This window comes from Sinohyriopsis cumingii, chromosome 4, assembly GCF_028554795.1.
Source record: "Sinohyriopsis cumingii isolate HCF-2022 chromosome 4, ASM2855479v2, whole genome shotgun sequence".
Lineage (NCBI taxonomy): Eukaryota > Metazoa > Mollusca > Bivalvia > Unionida > Unionidae > Sinohyriopsis > Sinohyriopsis cumingii.
Window position 1 is genome coordinate 11,291,570 of NC_142964.1, and position 16,616 is coordinate 11,308,185.

The window sequence follows — 16,616 nt, forward strand, 5'->3', positions numbered from 1 at the left end:
ATCCATTTATGGACTTTAAACCAAAGTTTCTACTCTGAATCAGAATTAATGATATTTACAAAAGAAGAGATATAATCCTTTAAACTACAGCTCAGTTGGTCGTCAAATATGCAGCAATGAAATTGCCTTTCTGTCAGTCAGAGCAGGAAATCCATCATCTGACTATGTCCGTGACGTCAAGGCGAAAGTGTCAGTGATTTCGGGGGTGGGGCGGGCCTGCCAGTCTAACCCTGGATAGATAGTAAAAGACAGAAACAAATGTGTTGTAGTTTGTTTTGTTTTATTACCTGATTATTTCTAAACATGCAAAATAGTTTGCAGCTTTCCGTCAATTATCGCGGTTACATCTTATGGTAATATCTGTTATTGTCTTCGTATATTTTACAACCATGTTACTAGACCATTTCCAAATGCGATATCAGTCGTCAGATTTACCCAGTGTTGAACTGCAGAACCAGAAAGAAATACGTCACAAATACGCCCGCCAGCTGAAGAAAAAAAATTAGTCGATCAAAAAAGAATCTTATAAGATTTTATGGCATTTGTAAACAAAACATTTGTGCATATATGAGTTCGGTTGATATTTTTAAATTTGAATTACACAATTTATTCATCAATTAATCTCGTGAATCAGTAATGCGATACTGATTGTTAGATCACGTCGTGTTGTCAGCATCAGAAACTATGGATTTATAATTACTAGACTCGAAGCGTCGACTCATGATCCGGATTTTGTGATGCTGACAACAAGGCGTGATCTAGCAATCAAGATCGAATTACTATGATGATGATATATTTTTCACAAACTTATTAATTTTAAGATAATTTAATTAAATCACTATAATTAAATGAAGAAAAAAATACAAAAGAAACTGCTGAACGTTTCAACCATTTTAATACGATTTTCATCCTTAATCATTAACCGAAATATATATACTAATATAATGTGGCGACGGTCAGATTTTGTTAGGTGGTGACAGTCAAAGGTTAGAGGTAAATGTGAAAAGGTCAAATGAGGCAGAAGGAATGTTATATACATTACTGAAAAAGTTACGGTAAAGGCGGTAAACTGACTTACCGTAAGCAATAGCTCTTTTGTGATTGAAACGAGGGTAAGGACGGTAAAGCCAATGCTTGGTCCATTCAGCTTCACCAAAAACAAATTCAGCTGAAAAGACAAGATTATACCTTTTTATTTTGTATTTGTTATCAGATGACTATATTCGGATCCATATTGTTGACACTTATCGCTATCAAACACTTGTGATACAAAACACCCTGCATGTGCATTTATTTTCGATGAGATAGAAATGTAACAGCTATTCTTTGACTTTGCAGATTTCCTGTCGTACACATAGAAAAACTGACTGAGTGAGCAAAGATATTTTCCATAAAATGCATACTCATTCAGAAAAATCATGTTCAACACTACCTGCTGAGACAGTCACTATGGGAAATCAGTGCCACAAATACCAGTGGCCGAGTGGTTTTCCCAGGTTCTTCCTCCACCATCCATACTGGCCGCCGCGTATAGCCTTTCTTGTGCTGAAAAATGGTGTTAAACCCTACAACAACAACAACAAATATCATAATCATTTGAAATGTCCATGATTTTTCAGAAGCTTATAAAATCGTTTATGTGAATATTTTTGACATGAGAATGAAGGAAATTAGCATAGAGCGGACAGATTTTCAATGTTCAACGATGTATTTTAAGTATAAAGAAAGTAATGTAAAACTGATTGTCTCTGAAAATGAAGCCCAGAACGTTCTCATATGATTGATTTATGTATGAAGTTTCACCAATGGTACCTGAAGAAGAAAAAAACAAAGCTCATCAAGAACTTTACGCTTCCTTGCCGGTCTAACAGTCAATGAAAAGTCATCAGCGTTGCGTTTCTTGATGCTAAACTTGTAAAGCTCTGAAAATGAGCGCACTTTATTTTAAAATTCTGTACTAGATGTTATTCTCGATGCTAAGCTCTGGAAGACTTCAAAGAGCTCTTATAGAGATAATCCTTTCAATACAAAGTAAACACACAATGTGACCCGTCATAAGTTATATATCACTGTAAGCTTCACTGTATAAATCAGATGTGTACATGATAGTAGGAGTCAGTATCCTTTGGAAGAAATGTAAATCGATCGATAACGGAGTTGGTTGTAGTTCATCTTTCCAGTCTTTTTCAGCTGTGCACAATGTAAACTTGGTTTCATGTCTCCGTTTTGATATATCTATTAAATTAACAGTTATTATATTTTCATCTCAGAATGCAAATATTCTATCAAAGAAATTCTAGATTTTTCATAGTATGGAGCATAGAATGTGTATGTGTGTGTGCGTGTGTGTGTGTGTGTGTGTGATGTGGAGACAACGTGTTTACCAAGTTAAACATACCCTTAACAGCAACTCTTATGTACTAACAAAAAATGCTTACCTGTGCGAGTTTTTCAAGTGAAATATCATTTGTTTCTATTTCGAGAAGAGGTTCCTGGAGAGAATGAGCCTGTGAAGAATAGATAGTAATTCGCATTGTCATTTAATAACACCAATATATAATTATACATCGAAATTATGACCTCGAATACAGATAGCGATCATTAATTCTAAGAACACTTTGATTTTAGGGACACTTTCATGTTACCAAAGATTCCTTAGGATGACATTTAGATAAATGTACTAGTCAGATAAAGGAATTGGCAAAATTCACATATATTTGTATTACCTTGCACTACACGTAGATTTTTTAAAATATATATATATTTTTTAAAAAATAATTGTTTAATGCCTACATGAAGAAATAAAAACAGAAGAATAACAAGCCTTGCTAAAAAAAGATTCACATCTTTCAGTTTTAAAAGAAATATTAAAATTGGTTATGCAGGAGATTCATTCAGACATAACACCAGTTTTACAGTCAACAATTGCCTTTTAGAGAAACATTTCTGGAACAAGGATTTTTAAATAATGAGGAAATAGTATGAAGATGATGATGTACGCATCATTTTAATTTGGAAGTGTTTGTCTCTTTGCTAGTCTATGGATAATATCCCTAATTTTGAAATTATCTTTGCCTCAAGAATCATTCTGTTGTACCCTCTCTTCGATTTTGAAGTTCATTTTAGTTGTTTAAGCATCATTTATTTCCGTGTTCTTTTTGTCAAGTCAATTTATAATATCGTTTCGTTAATCCGATCCAAACGCCCTCGTTAGACAATGCAGATAAAGCAGATATACGAGTTAAACACAACGGACTTGAATCTAATTTTAAAAAATTGTCGCCACTTAATACAATGTATGGAGCTGATTTTCCAATAAACCGATGTAGATTAAACGCAATAGGTGCATACTATGGTAACCGTGTTTGTATGTATATAAAATCATCCTACCGTCTAAACTTAATCATATTAACATATTTGATTCGTACTTAAAATTCAGAGGACATATGTAGAATATTTCACTTTGAGTAAGTCGTGCATTGTACTCCAGCCAGAAATATATCAATAATTTCATCAGACAAATATACATCTTAGTAATGATACTAAACAATCAGAAGAATGTAGTGGGTGGAGGAGTCATCAGATTCCCTTTCCCTACTATTAGAGTTGACTTTCTAAATAAGACATGTTTTAGCGTTACCTTGAACACTTTTTCCATTTTTCTATTTATTTTCAGACCTAATAACTTTATTTTTTTATCTTTGTTTCGTAACTTTCACGTAAATCGATTGCTCTCTTGATGTGCTTTACACATTTTCGGCAAGATAATTGCGTTATACTGAGGGCCGAGGAAAAGATTATCCCTCAGAGGTATAACAGGTCTAATCACCGAAAACGACAGTAAATAAGTTTATTTAGAATATAATTATTTCACTGGAAATAAATTAAAATAAACCGAAAATGAATGCATTGCAGCCGAAATGTTAGATAAAACGAAAATGTTGTGGTGAACTTGAAAGATATTATTATTGAAAATAGGAATTTGAGTGTAATTTAACATTACTTAAATAAGACTTAATATTTTATTGTATGTTACTAGCAAAAAATATCAAACTGAGTATATGTAATTTATCTAACTAGGAAGCATTTTTCTAACGTAATCAATTTTTAAGAGGAGGGAGACGATGAAATTACAAGTAATTTTGCATATGAAATCAACATTCTCCCGAACGCCTCTGGTATAACAAGGTATCGGATTTATGTGCCCCTATATATCTAATAATATTCTATTCAAATACGTTTGTGCAAGTATATCCTTTTCTGTGATAACTGTTTTACTTGATATTTGATCGAACAGTGTCAACTACAAAATTTGTTGTCAGTTTTTACGTTTGAGAAAGGGAACATATTATACCTAGAATTATCAAACCAATTACTCCGCGAGAAAACAAAATATCTTTATGATTAAGAGTATTACATCTTGATAATTTCATTACATTTCTTAATTAAACTAAATTAATTTTGGAAGTTAATAAATCAGTAATTCCATTCAAATCCATTATCGTAATTACGTTACCTGCATTTTCTACTTTCTCCAATTGACGATTTTATGTGGTATAATGTGATTCGCTTAGGCAGGGTGGTGCTGTAAACAAAAACTTATTTTCGTTATTAAATTCGAGGGACAGTTAGTGTTCGTTCATAACAGTGGTGATCTTGTGATGTATATTCACTATTTTGGGTTCACCCATGTGTAATAACGCATATTTCACATGGTTTTCTCAAAAATGAGCTGAACTGACAAACAGCGAGACTCACCATTTCGTGTAGACTGGCAGCGAAGAAGGACGTCACTGCTACGTACCCCAGACTGGTAACAAGCCAAAACGTAAACGCGGCAATGGAAAAGCTATCCTTTCCAAAATGTATGATTATGTAGAGAATAAAACATGTTAGTGGTACGTTAATAACGTACCAATTTGCATTCAGAATATTTATATCTTTGTCTAAAATCTCGATACAGCGACATAAATTTAAATGGGCTTTCCTGAAATCTCGAAGCCTATCCGTTAGTTTATCCTTGTTGAGACTTATTTCTCTTTCCATTGCGTCGCAAACAGCTAAGAAACCGTATTTGATTGCTAAGCTGGGTATGACGACTAAAGGAGCAGGTAAAATCCAAGCACAGCTGTAATAGCAGTGGAAAATTATGGCCACAATTTTTAAGGGCATGCTTGTTGGGAAGGGCGATGTAAATAGCAACCCAAACGCATCCGACACTTCTCCGAGAGGGGCGAATACTAAAATACCAGTACCCACTATGTTAAAGGCAATAACAATCCAGGATATTGTACACGTTATCAAAAATGCTCTTCGCAACTTTTTATTGTGGTACTGAATTTTGAGCTCCCTAAAGTCTGTCGTCACTTTCTCCTGCCAATGTTTGTAGAAGAGATGTAAATGCCCATACCGATTGGTGCTGGATTTTAAACAGATGACTCCGTTGACTGTACATAAAAGCCCCCATGCGAATGACAGTATTTCAAATAATAAAAGTTCCGTGGTTACACCTCCTATAATCATGGAAACCAGAAACCGAAAAAGTCCCCAGCAGAAGACAAGTATAACGATTATGTTGTAGATGACTGTCGAAGAGAGGGGTGGGCATGTACCAGCTCTAGTATATACAGTTGCATCTGCAGGATCGTGAATTTCTGTCTTTTTTCTCCAAAAATAAATGCCGCAGACGGTCATACTCCATGTTATTGGTTTCATAATATCACTCATTGATGGTGGGTCCTGGATTCCATCACTTACTTTCGTGGTAAATCCGTTCTTGGGTTGTTGTGGCTCTACCTTCATAACTCTTTGTTTAGCGACTCCTTTCATTCCGTTGTACATCTTTTAATCTTGTGATTTCACCTACCTGCATTAGAAAGACAGCACCAAATACATATGAAAATATATCGTCTACACGTGAAAATCTATCGCAAAGAGCAGTTGCATGGCAACTAGTCTCTAATTCGAATTCATTAGATACGAAATTCATGGACCTTGTTGTAAAAATTATATGTCACACTACAAGCACCTTATGGCATTTCATATTAATCAACTCAATTAATAAATTTCATGTTGAATTAACACTCTCGTAAGGAACTTGGTGTATTGTTTAATCATTAAACTAATTTTTCTCTTCTATACAAATCGTCCATATTAGGAAGTAGCTGCCAAAAGGTTGTTTACAAAAAAAAAACTGTATCCACGAATATATATTGCCCATATAATTATTGTTTCGGGGACGAAAACGACATTACATACTAAATAAGATACCAACTTACTTAATTCATTAATACGTTTCATACAATCATACTTGAAATGAACGAGCTAGACTAACTGCAAATTCTGTGTCGATGAATGTCACTTTCTTTGACTATCTTGGGACCAGCCGTTGAAATCTCAGACAAAGAAAATAAATTTCAAGGCTTCATGTATAAAAAAAATCTTGGAGAATATACAAGTTAAAATAAATGGAGGAAAATGCCTGTCAAAACCGAGTGAGTTATCGTCGTGCAAAGCATTGTCAGTAGGGCATGGAATTCTTATCTCAGGAAGTATGTCAAACAACTAACACTATCGTACAAACGCTTGGCCTTTGCGCAATATCCGCTCCAAACAACTTCCTGCTGCATTACTACTAAAAATCGAGCACTTGACGCACGAATGGGTATATTTGCCATATCTCTTCTGAAATGAAGCTTAGACAGTGATACATTTGAATTTTTTGACGTAGATTGTAGCAGACGAAGTGAATCTAACTAAATATTAACGTACCTAAGGCAAATATAATAATTAGGTCTGCTGATTTTTAAAAATATTTTTGCCAAAATGTTTCGCAATGTGTTTAACATAATCTTTAAAACATGAATTCTGTGACAGATTGTAGAATTCAATAACCTCATCCTTTCCTTGTTTAGTCCTCCATTTAAAACGTAAGGAAGTAAGAAAACTTTAAAATTTGTAGAATTTGCAAGATGCTTCGCACATGTCGTTCGCCACATTACCATGTTGGATCCCAGAGCTGAGAGACAGTTACCAGGTCTAAAGTGAACATAACATGATTGCTTTGGAAACGCCAAGAAATGGTTTAAGCATGATTTTTCGTGCGTTTGCCGAAACCCAAACTTTCCTTTTACAAATATCACCTTAATCGTGCAAATGTTATCGACTTAAAACATTGATTAAAGGCATAAAGATAGGCAATCTATGTACCTTTCGTCCCATACTTAATTTTATAACAAATATGACTCTTCATTTACTGTCATTTATTTGCACTGGAATCCCCTTGATAGTAAGGTATTTGCTTTGTTAAAAAGCTGTCTCATACTCATTGATATCATCATGTCCCATCGATAAAATTGTATCTCAAACTGAAATGATAAAATCGATTTGTAATAGGAATCGACATCTTTACATACTTAGTAATGTCCTTCATCAAGAATGCGGCCTTTAAATGTACCTATCAAAGAACACCGTGACTTTATCAGCTATCATCGAGATGTTAGATGAATATTGCGCAAAAGCCAAGCGTTTGTACGATAGTGTTAGTTGTTTGACATACTTCCTGAGATATCACATACAAATACATATATTTGCCTATTGAACGATGGTTATGATTGACTACAGGCAACTGGGTTGCCTGTGATCGAGTGAATTAACATAATGTAGTTCTGTGCCTTTCGTTGTTATTTACAATCACCTTTGCATATTTATAAGTTGATTGTTTTCTTTATTGAGTTTCTATTTTTCTTCACATTGATTATATCAATAGAAGACACATTTGTGATTTAAACATGAAAGATGGTTTTCTTGAAGAAAGTAGAGCACTATAAACACATGGTTCGCTCAGCCGTTCAAATCAACGCACAGCCATTCACGTACCTGCGCATATAAATTAGTGTGGAATAGAAACTGAGCAAAGTGACGAACCAACAAGAGGTAACTAAAATATTTTAATATATTGACAGTTGATCAAAGTCATTATTCTGCTTCAATAACAGCACCACCGACCATAAAACTAACCCTCTCTCTCTCTCTCTCTCTCTCTCTCATCCGTTGGACATCGTGGTATAACACAAGCGAAAATCCTCTACGATATGCTTTTCCTAGATTTTCGCCCATTGGGAGAGAGAGAGAGGGAGACAGAGACAGAGAGAGAGACAAAGAGAGCGGGAGGCGGCCTTAGGACATTTTCATATTTAATTAATAGTAATCTATTTTTAAAACAGTCTGATAGTTTTAAGAAACAACAACAACAACAAAACATGATATACATCACAGTATGTGTACGACGAAACCAAGCAATTTACCGTATAATGTCGATAGAGTTTGAAACTTTGTATCAATGATTATATAAAACTGGAGATAAATCACGAGGAAAATGCACACATACAGTTACGACGAACTATATTATTGTAGTTTTCATCAAGCCCAAATTCTTTTTCTCTCTCACTCCAGATTTCTGCGTATTTTGTCCCTTATGCATGCGAGGGGAGGGGATCAGAAAACAGAAAGGATTGCGATTATATGCGTACCATATTAAATTCATTTAGAAAACGGGGATTATTAATACTTTTTCATACGTCACTAATGATTAATGAGTGGACAGCACACACTTGCAAGGGCGCCTTTACAAGAATGTTTATATATGCGTATTATTGCGCCATGGCCGGATCACAATTTGATATACCAATAGTATCGATATTTGATAGACCAATGATTTATTTTCTTCCACAGTTTCTTTGTCAATTTGTTAATTTCCATTACACGGATCCACCCTGCTGCGTATCGGTGTCAAGTTTGTCACCTACACATTACGTTGCCTTTTGGATACAATAACGTAAGAAAAATCACTACGAAGATTTTATAAATAAATGTAGATCGATGTACTAAAACAAAAGTACACAACTATTTATGTTAATATGAACCATTTTCGGAAGACTTATTCCTTTATCGGTGTTAATGAAAATGAAATGAAAAACTACGTAATGTCAAGAGACACAACGGCATCCAGAAAGAGCTAGTCTTGGCAGCATTCGAAAAAACCCAGATTAATCTAATTGTGCGTGTACACGGGCTCCAGCGACTCATTGCCATGTGCATATTTTGATTTAAAATAATTTTTACTGATCTCTAAGTGTACTATTCAAAAGTGATATTTTGCGAACGTTTTCAGATACGATGGGTTCATTCAGAACTCGAGTATATATTTTTGTTTGCTTTTAACAAACTATTGACCAATTTGTTTAATATTCACAATGAAAAAGTATCAGACAATCAATTATGTAATTCGTGCAACATGTCTTGTGTTTCATTATACAAAACCATTTACCACAGGTGTACAACCTGTACAATCCATACCGCCAATTTCATTTGGATTGTTTTCATTAAGTTTCCAAATGTGGACCCATATCAATGTCTGCCGATATAAATAAGTTATGTTGTATGATGATACGTATCGAGGGCTAATCTACGACAAAAAAAAATGCTGAATAATGCATGTTCATATATATTCTGCTATCTGACATCTGGATAATAATATCAAGCTGGTGGATGTTTATAGTATCAGAATGTTTAAGTATCAAGCATTATATTTTTATGATCCTAGATCATATCATAGCATATCATATCATATCGGGTGTTCATCGATTGTACGAAATACCATCGTCATTATCCAGCTACGGTATTATAAATAATACTGCGGAACATGAAAACAGGTTTAACTATAAGATAAAGGACAAATAGACACCTGAAAATGCTCCACAAGTAAAGAGGGATAACATGCCCTGGTTGATACAATCAACATTTATAATATTCCAATAAAGTGGTTTGGAAGGAATTCACAAGCAGCGCCCTATCTTCTACCATTCCATGTTTAGTAGGTTTTATGGAGACTATTCTCCGCATCATTAAGCAAGCTACTTTAAGTATGGTACTGAAAGATTTTTCAATAATATAATTCCACAACCTCACTGTGTATTTTTCGTTAATAAAGAAATAAAGATAATAATAATAATAATAATAATAATAATAATAATAATAATAATAATAATACAGTATTGGAAATAAAGGTCCAGAGTGGATGTATGGGATAAGATATTCTAAGCTTAGTTTTGTTTCTTTTTTATTTCGAAATTTTCATTGCATTGCCTTGATCCTTGACCACTTGTACACTCTGAAATTAACCTATTTTCAAGAGTCTTTGGCAATAGGCCAAGTGCCCTTGTAATGTCCGCTCATTTTATACCAGTAAGATGGTACTATTGGTAGGCAATTAAAAGTTACCCCTACCAAAATATCGAGATTTGTAAACGTAAGGTTCAAAGAACCTGTTAGACAAGTCAGTTTTTAGGAAAAGGGTCAATATAGGAAATAATAACACTTTTCTTATCGTAATCTGTGTAAATTTTCCTTTCGAAAAAATATCTTAAAACGACTTTTATTCACGTGATGACCTACTAGAATATATAGGTCTTCAAACTTTCATCGGAAGGGAAGGGACAAGTTGAACGACCCATGTACTAAGTTAATATCAACTAAATTTCATATCTTTGCAATAACTTGATTATATCTTTATATCAGTTTGAAACAGAACTTAAATTACATAAAACTTTATGAAAAATGTTGAAGTATTAATTAGTGACTAAAATCGTACAAGGTCATCAGACATTAATACCTTGAAAAGACGCTCTCAGTTTAACTTCTGTTGTGTAATACTCAAACCTTGATATTACTGGCAAAATGTTCTTTGAATTCTCATATGTAAAATTTACTGACGTATGGGCACGATGGGCGTTGTACCCTATACTGTATTTTGCACATAAATTTTAAATTGCCGGCATACAAAACACCGGTTAGTACGAATTTGTAAGGGCTGAAGTTTTGATATTTTGTTGTACGTCTATATAGTTGTCTCCAAATTAAATGAGTAGTTCGATTTATTTCGTATTCGCAATGGTTACGTTTCTACTTTTGTTTTATAGGCTGATTTTGTTTGTTGACTGTTTAATTTTTTAGTGCATGGTTTTCAATGTTATGTTATAGACCCCATTAGATTCATTGAAGGTCCAACATGAAAAACAAATGCAGAGTTATCCTTAGACTTGCATTACCCCAACACCTTAGAGGTTGGGTAACGCAGCGGTAACACGCTCGCATTGTATCTCTTCGGTCCCGGGCTCAACACCTGGCACCGACATATTCTAGTGGCTGTTATTGCCCAACTACGACTATTAGTTTCACATTGTTTCCTCTCCTCAAAGACCACACTGCATTATAGTCTGAGACGTTGAGACATCGTGGTACAAGTTATTAAAACTTGCTGTGCAACCAACGTAAGAAACGCAAATTAGCAGCTAACATGTCTTCCATTTTCACATTAAATCAGTATTGAAAGCTAATGAGTGTCATATGGTCTTGTCCTGTTGTCTGCTTCACATGCTCCCTGTGTTGCACTAGGCGATACGATGTCTTCATCTGGCGGAGAGCAGCGCAGTTAGCATACGAAACATAGAACCAGACTACATATGGTCATGATCTCTGTGATTGCAATTCTGACACGTTCTTTGTACTTTACACATTGAAATATACGTTCACTGAGTGCAGAGTTTTAATTATTCGATACACAGTGGCTCTGAAAATATTGCGATTAATACTGTGTAACTAACAGCAGTATTAATTACATATTATGCGGGAATTTGATATGTGATATATATTGTTATCATTAAAGTTGTAAACATCTCTTTATAACGGAAAATATCTGATAATCAGTTTCTGACAGGTTGTGAATGCATTGCCACTCCCATTCATTGGTCAATTTTTAGGACAGTGTTGTCGAAAGAATTGTCTTTATTACTAAGCTATTCTGCTATTTATTTATGTCACTGTGAATGAGTTCCTTCACAAAGGATCGAAGGATAAAGCATACAGTATGTAATTTGTATCGATTGAACGACAGATTCCTCGAGAAGAATAGGTAAAATATAAAATGAGATTTAATAACATCAAACAACTAAATATCTCTTTCACAAGAAACGGAATGCGAAAAATGAGTGAAATTTTATAATTTGGCACATTGTATTGAATATATGGTCATGATCTCTGATATATATGTGTGTGTGTGTGTGTGTGTGTGTGTGTGTGTGTGTGATCTCAGCTGGGTAATAATTTGATACTGAATTTACGAAACGAGTTGAATAATGTCCCGCTTTGCGAGCCCTGGAGAGCAAAAGCTGAACATTATTCAACAAGTTTCATAAATATAATACTAAATCATTACTCATTTGAGATTCTTTTTAAAACATAGTTTCTATTTCAGTGGAATTTATTTAGATAGAAAGAAGAACGAATATTTTCGTTCATCCTGACGGACACTGCACTATCATTTGTTGCGCTTAAAAGATAGCCCCAAACGAAGCTGAACTAGTATTAACGTTTAAAAATTGAATATACTTTTCTTACAATCTATAAGTCAAAGAACAAGCGTCCTTCCAAATAAACAGAACATTTTACAGACAAAATCGTTTTTTCAACACAGAATGTCGAATGCTGGTAATGTCACATTGTTTGATGCAGTACCGGTTAGAATGCAGTAGATGGTACATGTTTATGTAACCTAACGTGTCACATTCACAACTAAACATTACATTGTTGCAATATTCATTTGAAATAATATTTTCTGGATGTAGAAATCCCCATAGTTACTGTAATGTATTTGTGACCGGATATTTGCAGTATTTTACTTGGAACAGCAGACTACAGAATATGCAAACGAATTTCATTTTAAGTCAAAATTGCATCACAAATTTGCATCGTAAATAATATGCAATGGTTGGATAAACTTCTGTCTGTTTGGGATCGGTTTATGTCTATGTTCTTCTGTGAACATAGGTGATTTGTTTTACTTCTGTAAGTTAACATTTGAATCACGCTTGCATATAGGGTGGATTCCATGCTTCAGGTTTACCGCCCCCCCCCCCCCACCTCCAACCCCAAGGTACACATTCGCTATGAACTGAGCAATACTCTTAGTTTTACTTCTTGTTGTTGTTCTTGTCTTGGAGTTTTAGCCATTTTCCACGTTATGATATGTAATACATGACATTATAATTCCCTGCGAAGGTAACATGGCCATATGCAGACAGACGAGACCATTCTTTTACTCAATGGCTTTCGCGAATATATATATATATATATATATATATATATATATATATATATATATATATATATATATATATATATATATATATATATATATATAGTTCTTATTTTAAAACCCTAACCTTATCAGTCGCTCTCATTTTTTCTAAATTTTTACATTACATTTTTTTCCATATAATATTTTATGCGTTTCATTTCATGTTTTGCCCATTCGATTAATTTACTTATCGGAATTCTTTACTTATTATCACGCACAGCTACAGGTCAGGCACTCTTGTCATTTTTATTTTGGCAAACATGGGAACCACGTAGAAGTGAGAAGAAAATAAGTGTCCAGTTGCAAAGATAGATCTGCGGTTGCATAATGCGCCGGCAGATCTGGGTCTACATGGAGTTTGTCAGAAATAATCAGTTGAACTAACAGTATAGAACCTGTTATCTCAGCGTATTAGGCGAAGGCAAAACATTGTCTATGTTGTTTGGAGTTGTACTCGACTTATAAGCGAGTATAAACGGTGACTAAGAATGTTAGGAGATAAACAAATAAATAATATTAGTTTCACCCGTTGAAAAATCAAGCATTGTTATTTTGCATTAGGACACCGTTTTCTCCTGTATCGTTCGTAACCGTCTACACTCAGCAAAGATCAGATAACATAAGAATTCTGTAAGAATCAACATCAGGTGAATTATAAAGTGTGAAGAAATACTATTTGGCTTTTATTTGTGTTTGATGTTGACAAAGATTAGCTATCGGTGTCAGCAATGAGAAAACCCACATGTCTTTTATATGCGTGACTTGAATACAACATTATAATAACTCCCAGAATACCATCAACGCAATTTTAGAGCCTGTGCTAATGTTCCTAATACCGCATCGTGAGAAAGTTCAGTGATATTAATTAGAACATGCTAAGATCGGTCAACATGCTTTTTATCGATCGAAATGTGCTCAGTACATTCAAGCAAAACAATAGTCCATACAGCCGGAAAATATCCTTTTTATTAACAAAATTTCAATATTGAGTCTTTCAAATTTAATTCCCGTTGTAGGTTGAATACGTGTACTGACAGATCTTCCTTTGCCATACAACTTTTATATTGCTTTGTAAATTTGAAGTTGGAATTTCGACCGTGATAAAAAAAAAACATGCTTCAGTTTTGAAACTCCATGCGAAACATTTTATATATGGTCCGTTGTTCAAAACCCAGCAATAATACGCCACGTGACTTTTGAATGTATGGATCAGGTTCAAACAAGACATACATACACGACTGACCAATGAGTTCCAATAGTATTTAAAAACCTAAGGGCTTTTTAAAAAATGTCTATAATGGAAATACAAGCAATGCATTATCTGTTACTTAAGATAAGACCATAGATCATTCAAAATAAGTTGGAACAAACGAATTATGCCGTGAAGAAATACTAATTGGTTTTTATTTGTATACGTCGATGATTATAGATTTGTCATCTGTGCCAGCCATGAGAAAATCCCTGTTGTTTATATTTCATAAGTGACTAAAGTACAACATCCAACGAACTACCCAAAAAACAAACAACTCAGTTTTGGAGCGGTGTTAACGTCCTAAACTTGGTCTATTTGCTTTCTGATAGATCAGAAATGTGCGCCTACGTTTGAGCGAAACGATAATATGCACAAACGAAAAATATTCGTTTGAGTAACGAAATTTAAATTAATGAAGTGTCCATACTTTATTCCCGTTGAAGGTTGAAAACGTTTGCTGATAGATTTTCCTTTTGCCAATCAAATTTTATGTTGCTTTATAGTCATCATAAAAAATTGGAAGCATGAATTTCGACTTTGATAAAAAAAAAAAAATGTTTCAGGTTTGAAACTGCATGTGAAACATTTGATATATGATCCATTGTTTTAAACCCAGCAGGAATATATCACGTGACACTTGAATGACTGTATAAATCAGGTACACATTTGGGTCCGCAAAGTTATTCAAAGGGTTTTACCTATCAGTGGTTAAAATTAAGGTACAAGATAACCATACAAAAATTAAACATTTATTCCGTAGTATTGAAAAGCCGAAGGGAATTCTTTGCTTCTATAATGGAAATACAGGCAGTGCAACTGCTTTTGATTTAAGTCTAGAATACCCAAGTCAGCACTTAATTTAAACTGTAAGTTGAATCTATGTCTATAGGAAAACCAATTGTACTGAAGAAAATCGAGGAGCTGGTTGGTAACATAAACTTGTTTGACATGATTTTGGAACATAAACATATGTTTAGATTAGTATAAGTAGCGGCCCCTTAGTGCATGTGCTAATGTTTGAGCTTGACTCCTTAAAATTAAACCTGGTCGTTTGAAATAGCTGCCCATTGATGAAAGCAAAATTTATTATATTTTAAATTACTGCAAACAGTTTACTCGTAGACAACTTTCCAACCACATAATTGTACGTTTTGAACCGGCTTTCTCATAGTTATATTATTACATATAATAATTCAATACACCTGTTTATGCTTAATAGTAGCTCACATACATACATACATACATACATACATACATACATACATACATACATACATACATACATACATACATACATATACATACATACATCATACGTACGTACGTACGTGCATGCATGCATACACACACACACACATACATACATACATACATACATAGGATCAATACGTAACTTACACATACGAGGTAAAAGTACCAACCTTTACCTTAAATGATGGCGTCCAACAGCTCAGGGTTTAAAGTCGTTTAGAAAAATCTTCAACTAACCGTTCTCGACGTTTCAAAGGAAATAACTGTTCATGAGTACGCACAGAGGATCTCCGTTATTGAAATGGAAGGGTTCCTTGGTGTAAGCTCAGAGAATGATAATATGTGTAATGCAATTGATCGTCCTCGAGTAGAATGAAGCTCTCGGTACAAAATGTATTCTATCCATTAAACTAGATCCTATTGGTCCCTGTCCAGTTATGAAATACACAAGTGAGTCAGTAATTGCGTGTTTCATGTAAATGAGATCTTAATGTATGTGATTGGTTTCTGCGTATGCCAATAGCACATGTATTGTCCTACAACATGGTCCTCGACCGAAAACAAAGATTACAAATACAATATGTTTTAGTTTAACAAAATCACAGTATATAATTGCTACTTTAGCCACAAGACAAATACTAGGTCAGTGGTTTCTAACTCCCTGGTCGAGAGGATCGCGAAGGGTCGCAAGAAGTTTTGAGGGTGGCAAACTTTATTGAAAAACATGTGGAAACGTGGCATTGAGGCCCAGAAAGAATTTTTTTTTTCAGGGTCGCATCCAACAAAGGTTGGAAACCACTGTACTAGGCAATTAAGGTACTACACTATGGAACTGCATAAATGTATAAATCTTGTATTAGATAGATTAGATTTATGATTGCGTACGTAGCGAAGCGAGCATTAAGATAATACATATGT

The 16,616-nt window shown here is 34.3% G+C and overlaps 1 protein-coding gene across 4 annotated transcripts; it reads right to left on the bottom strand.

The window, feature by feature from the left end:
- Positions 1 to 263: 263 nt before the first annotated feature.
- LOC149800626 (uncharacterized) lies at positions 264 to 16,091 on the bottom strand. 4 transcript variants are annotated; one of them, XM_089954620.1, is made up of 5 exons: positions 15,875 to 16,091; positions 5,758 to 5,866; positions 2,439 to 2,507; positions 1,079 to 1,168; positions 264 to 488 (listed from the first exon to the last, which is right to left on the bottom strand). In XM_089954620.1, exons 2-5 carry the CDS (start codon positions 5,839 to 5,841, stop codon positions 432 to 434), a joined length of 300 nt encoding a protein of 99 aa, XP_089810746.1. In that variant the 5' UTR covers positions 5,842 to 5,866; positions 15,875 to 16,091; the 3' UTR covers positions 264 to 431. The 4 variants fall into 4 exon arrangements, with proteins under 4 accessions (XP_089810746.1, XP_089810745.1, XP_089810743.1 ...); XM_089954619.1 differs by having other exon boundaries at positions 4,759 to 5,862; positions 15,875 to 16,089; XM_089954617.1 differs by having other exon boundaries at positions 4,759 to 5,866; positions 15,875 to 16,089.
- Positions 16,092 to 16,616: the final 525 nt, after the last annotated feature.

Coding starts and splice junctions, on each gene's coding strand:
- LOC149800626 (XM_089954619.1), bottom strand. CDS start 5,841: ATGTACAACGGAATGAAAGGAGTCGCTAAACAAAGAGTTATGAAGGTA. Junction 1,169..2,438: donor CACTTGAAAAACTCGCACAG/GTAAGCATTTTT, acceptor TTGTCTTTTCAG/CTGAATTTGTTTTTGGTGAA. Junction 489..1,078: donor CAAAAGAGCTATTGCTTACG/GTAAGTCAGTTT, acceptor TTTTTTCTTCAG/CTGGCGGGCGTATTTGTGAC.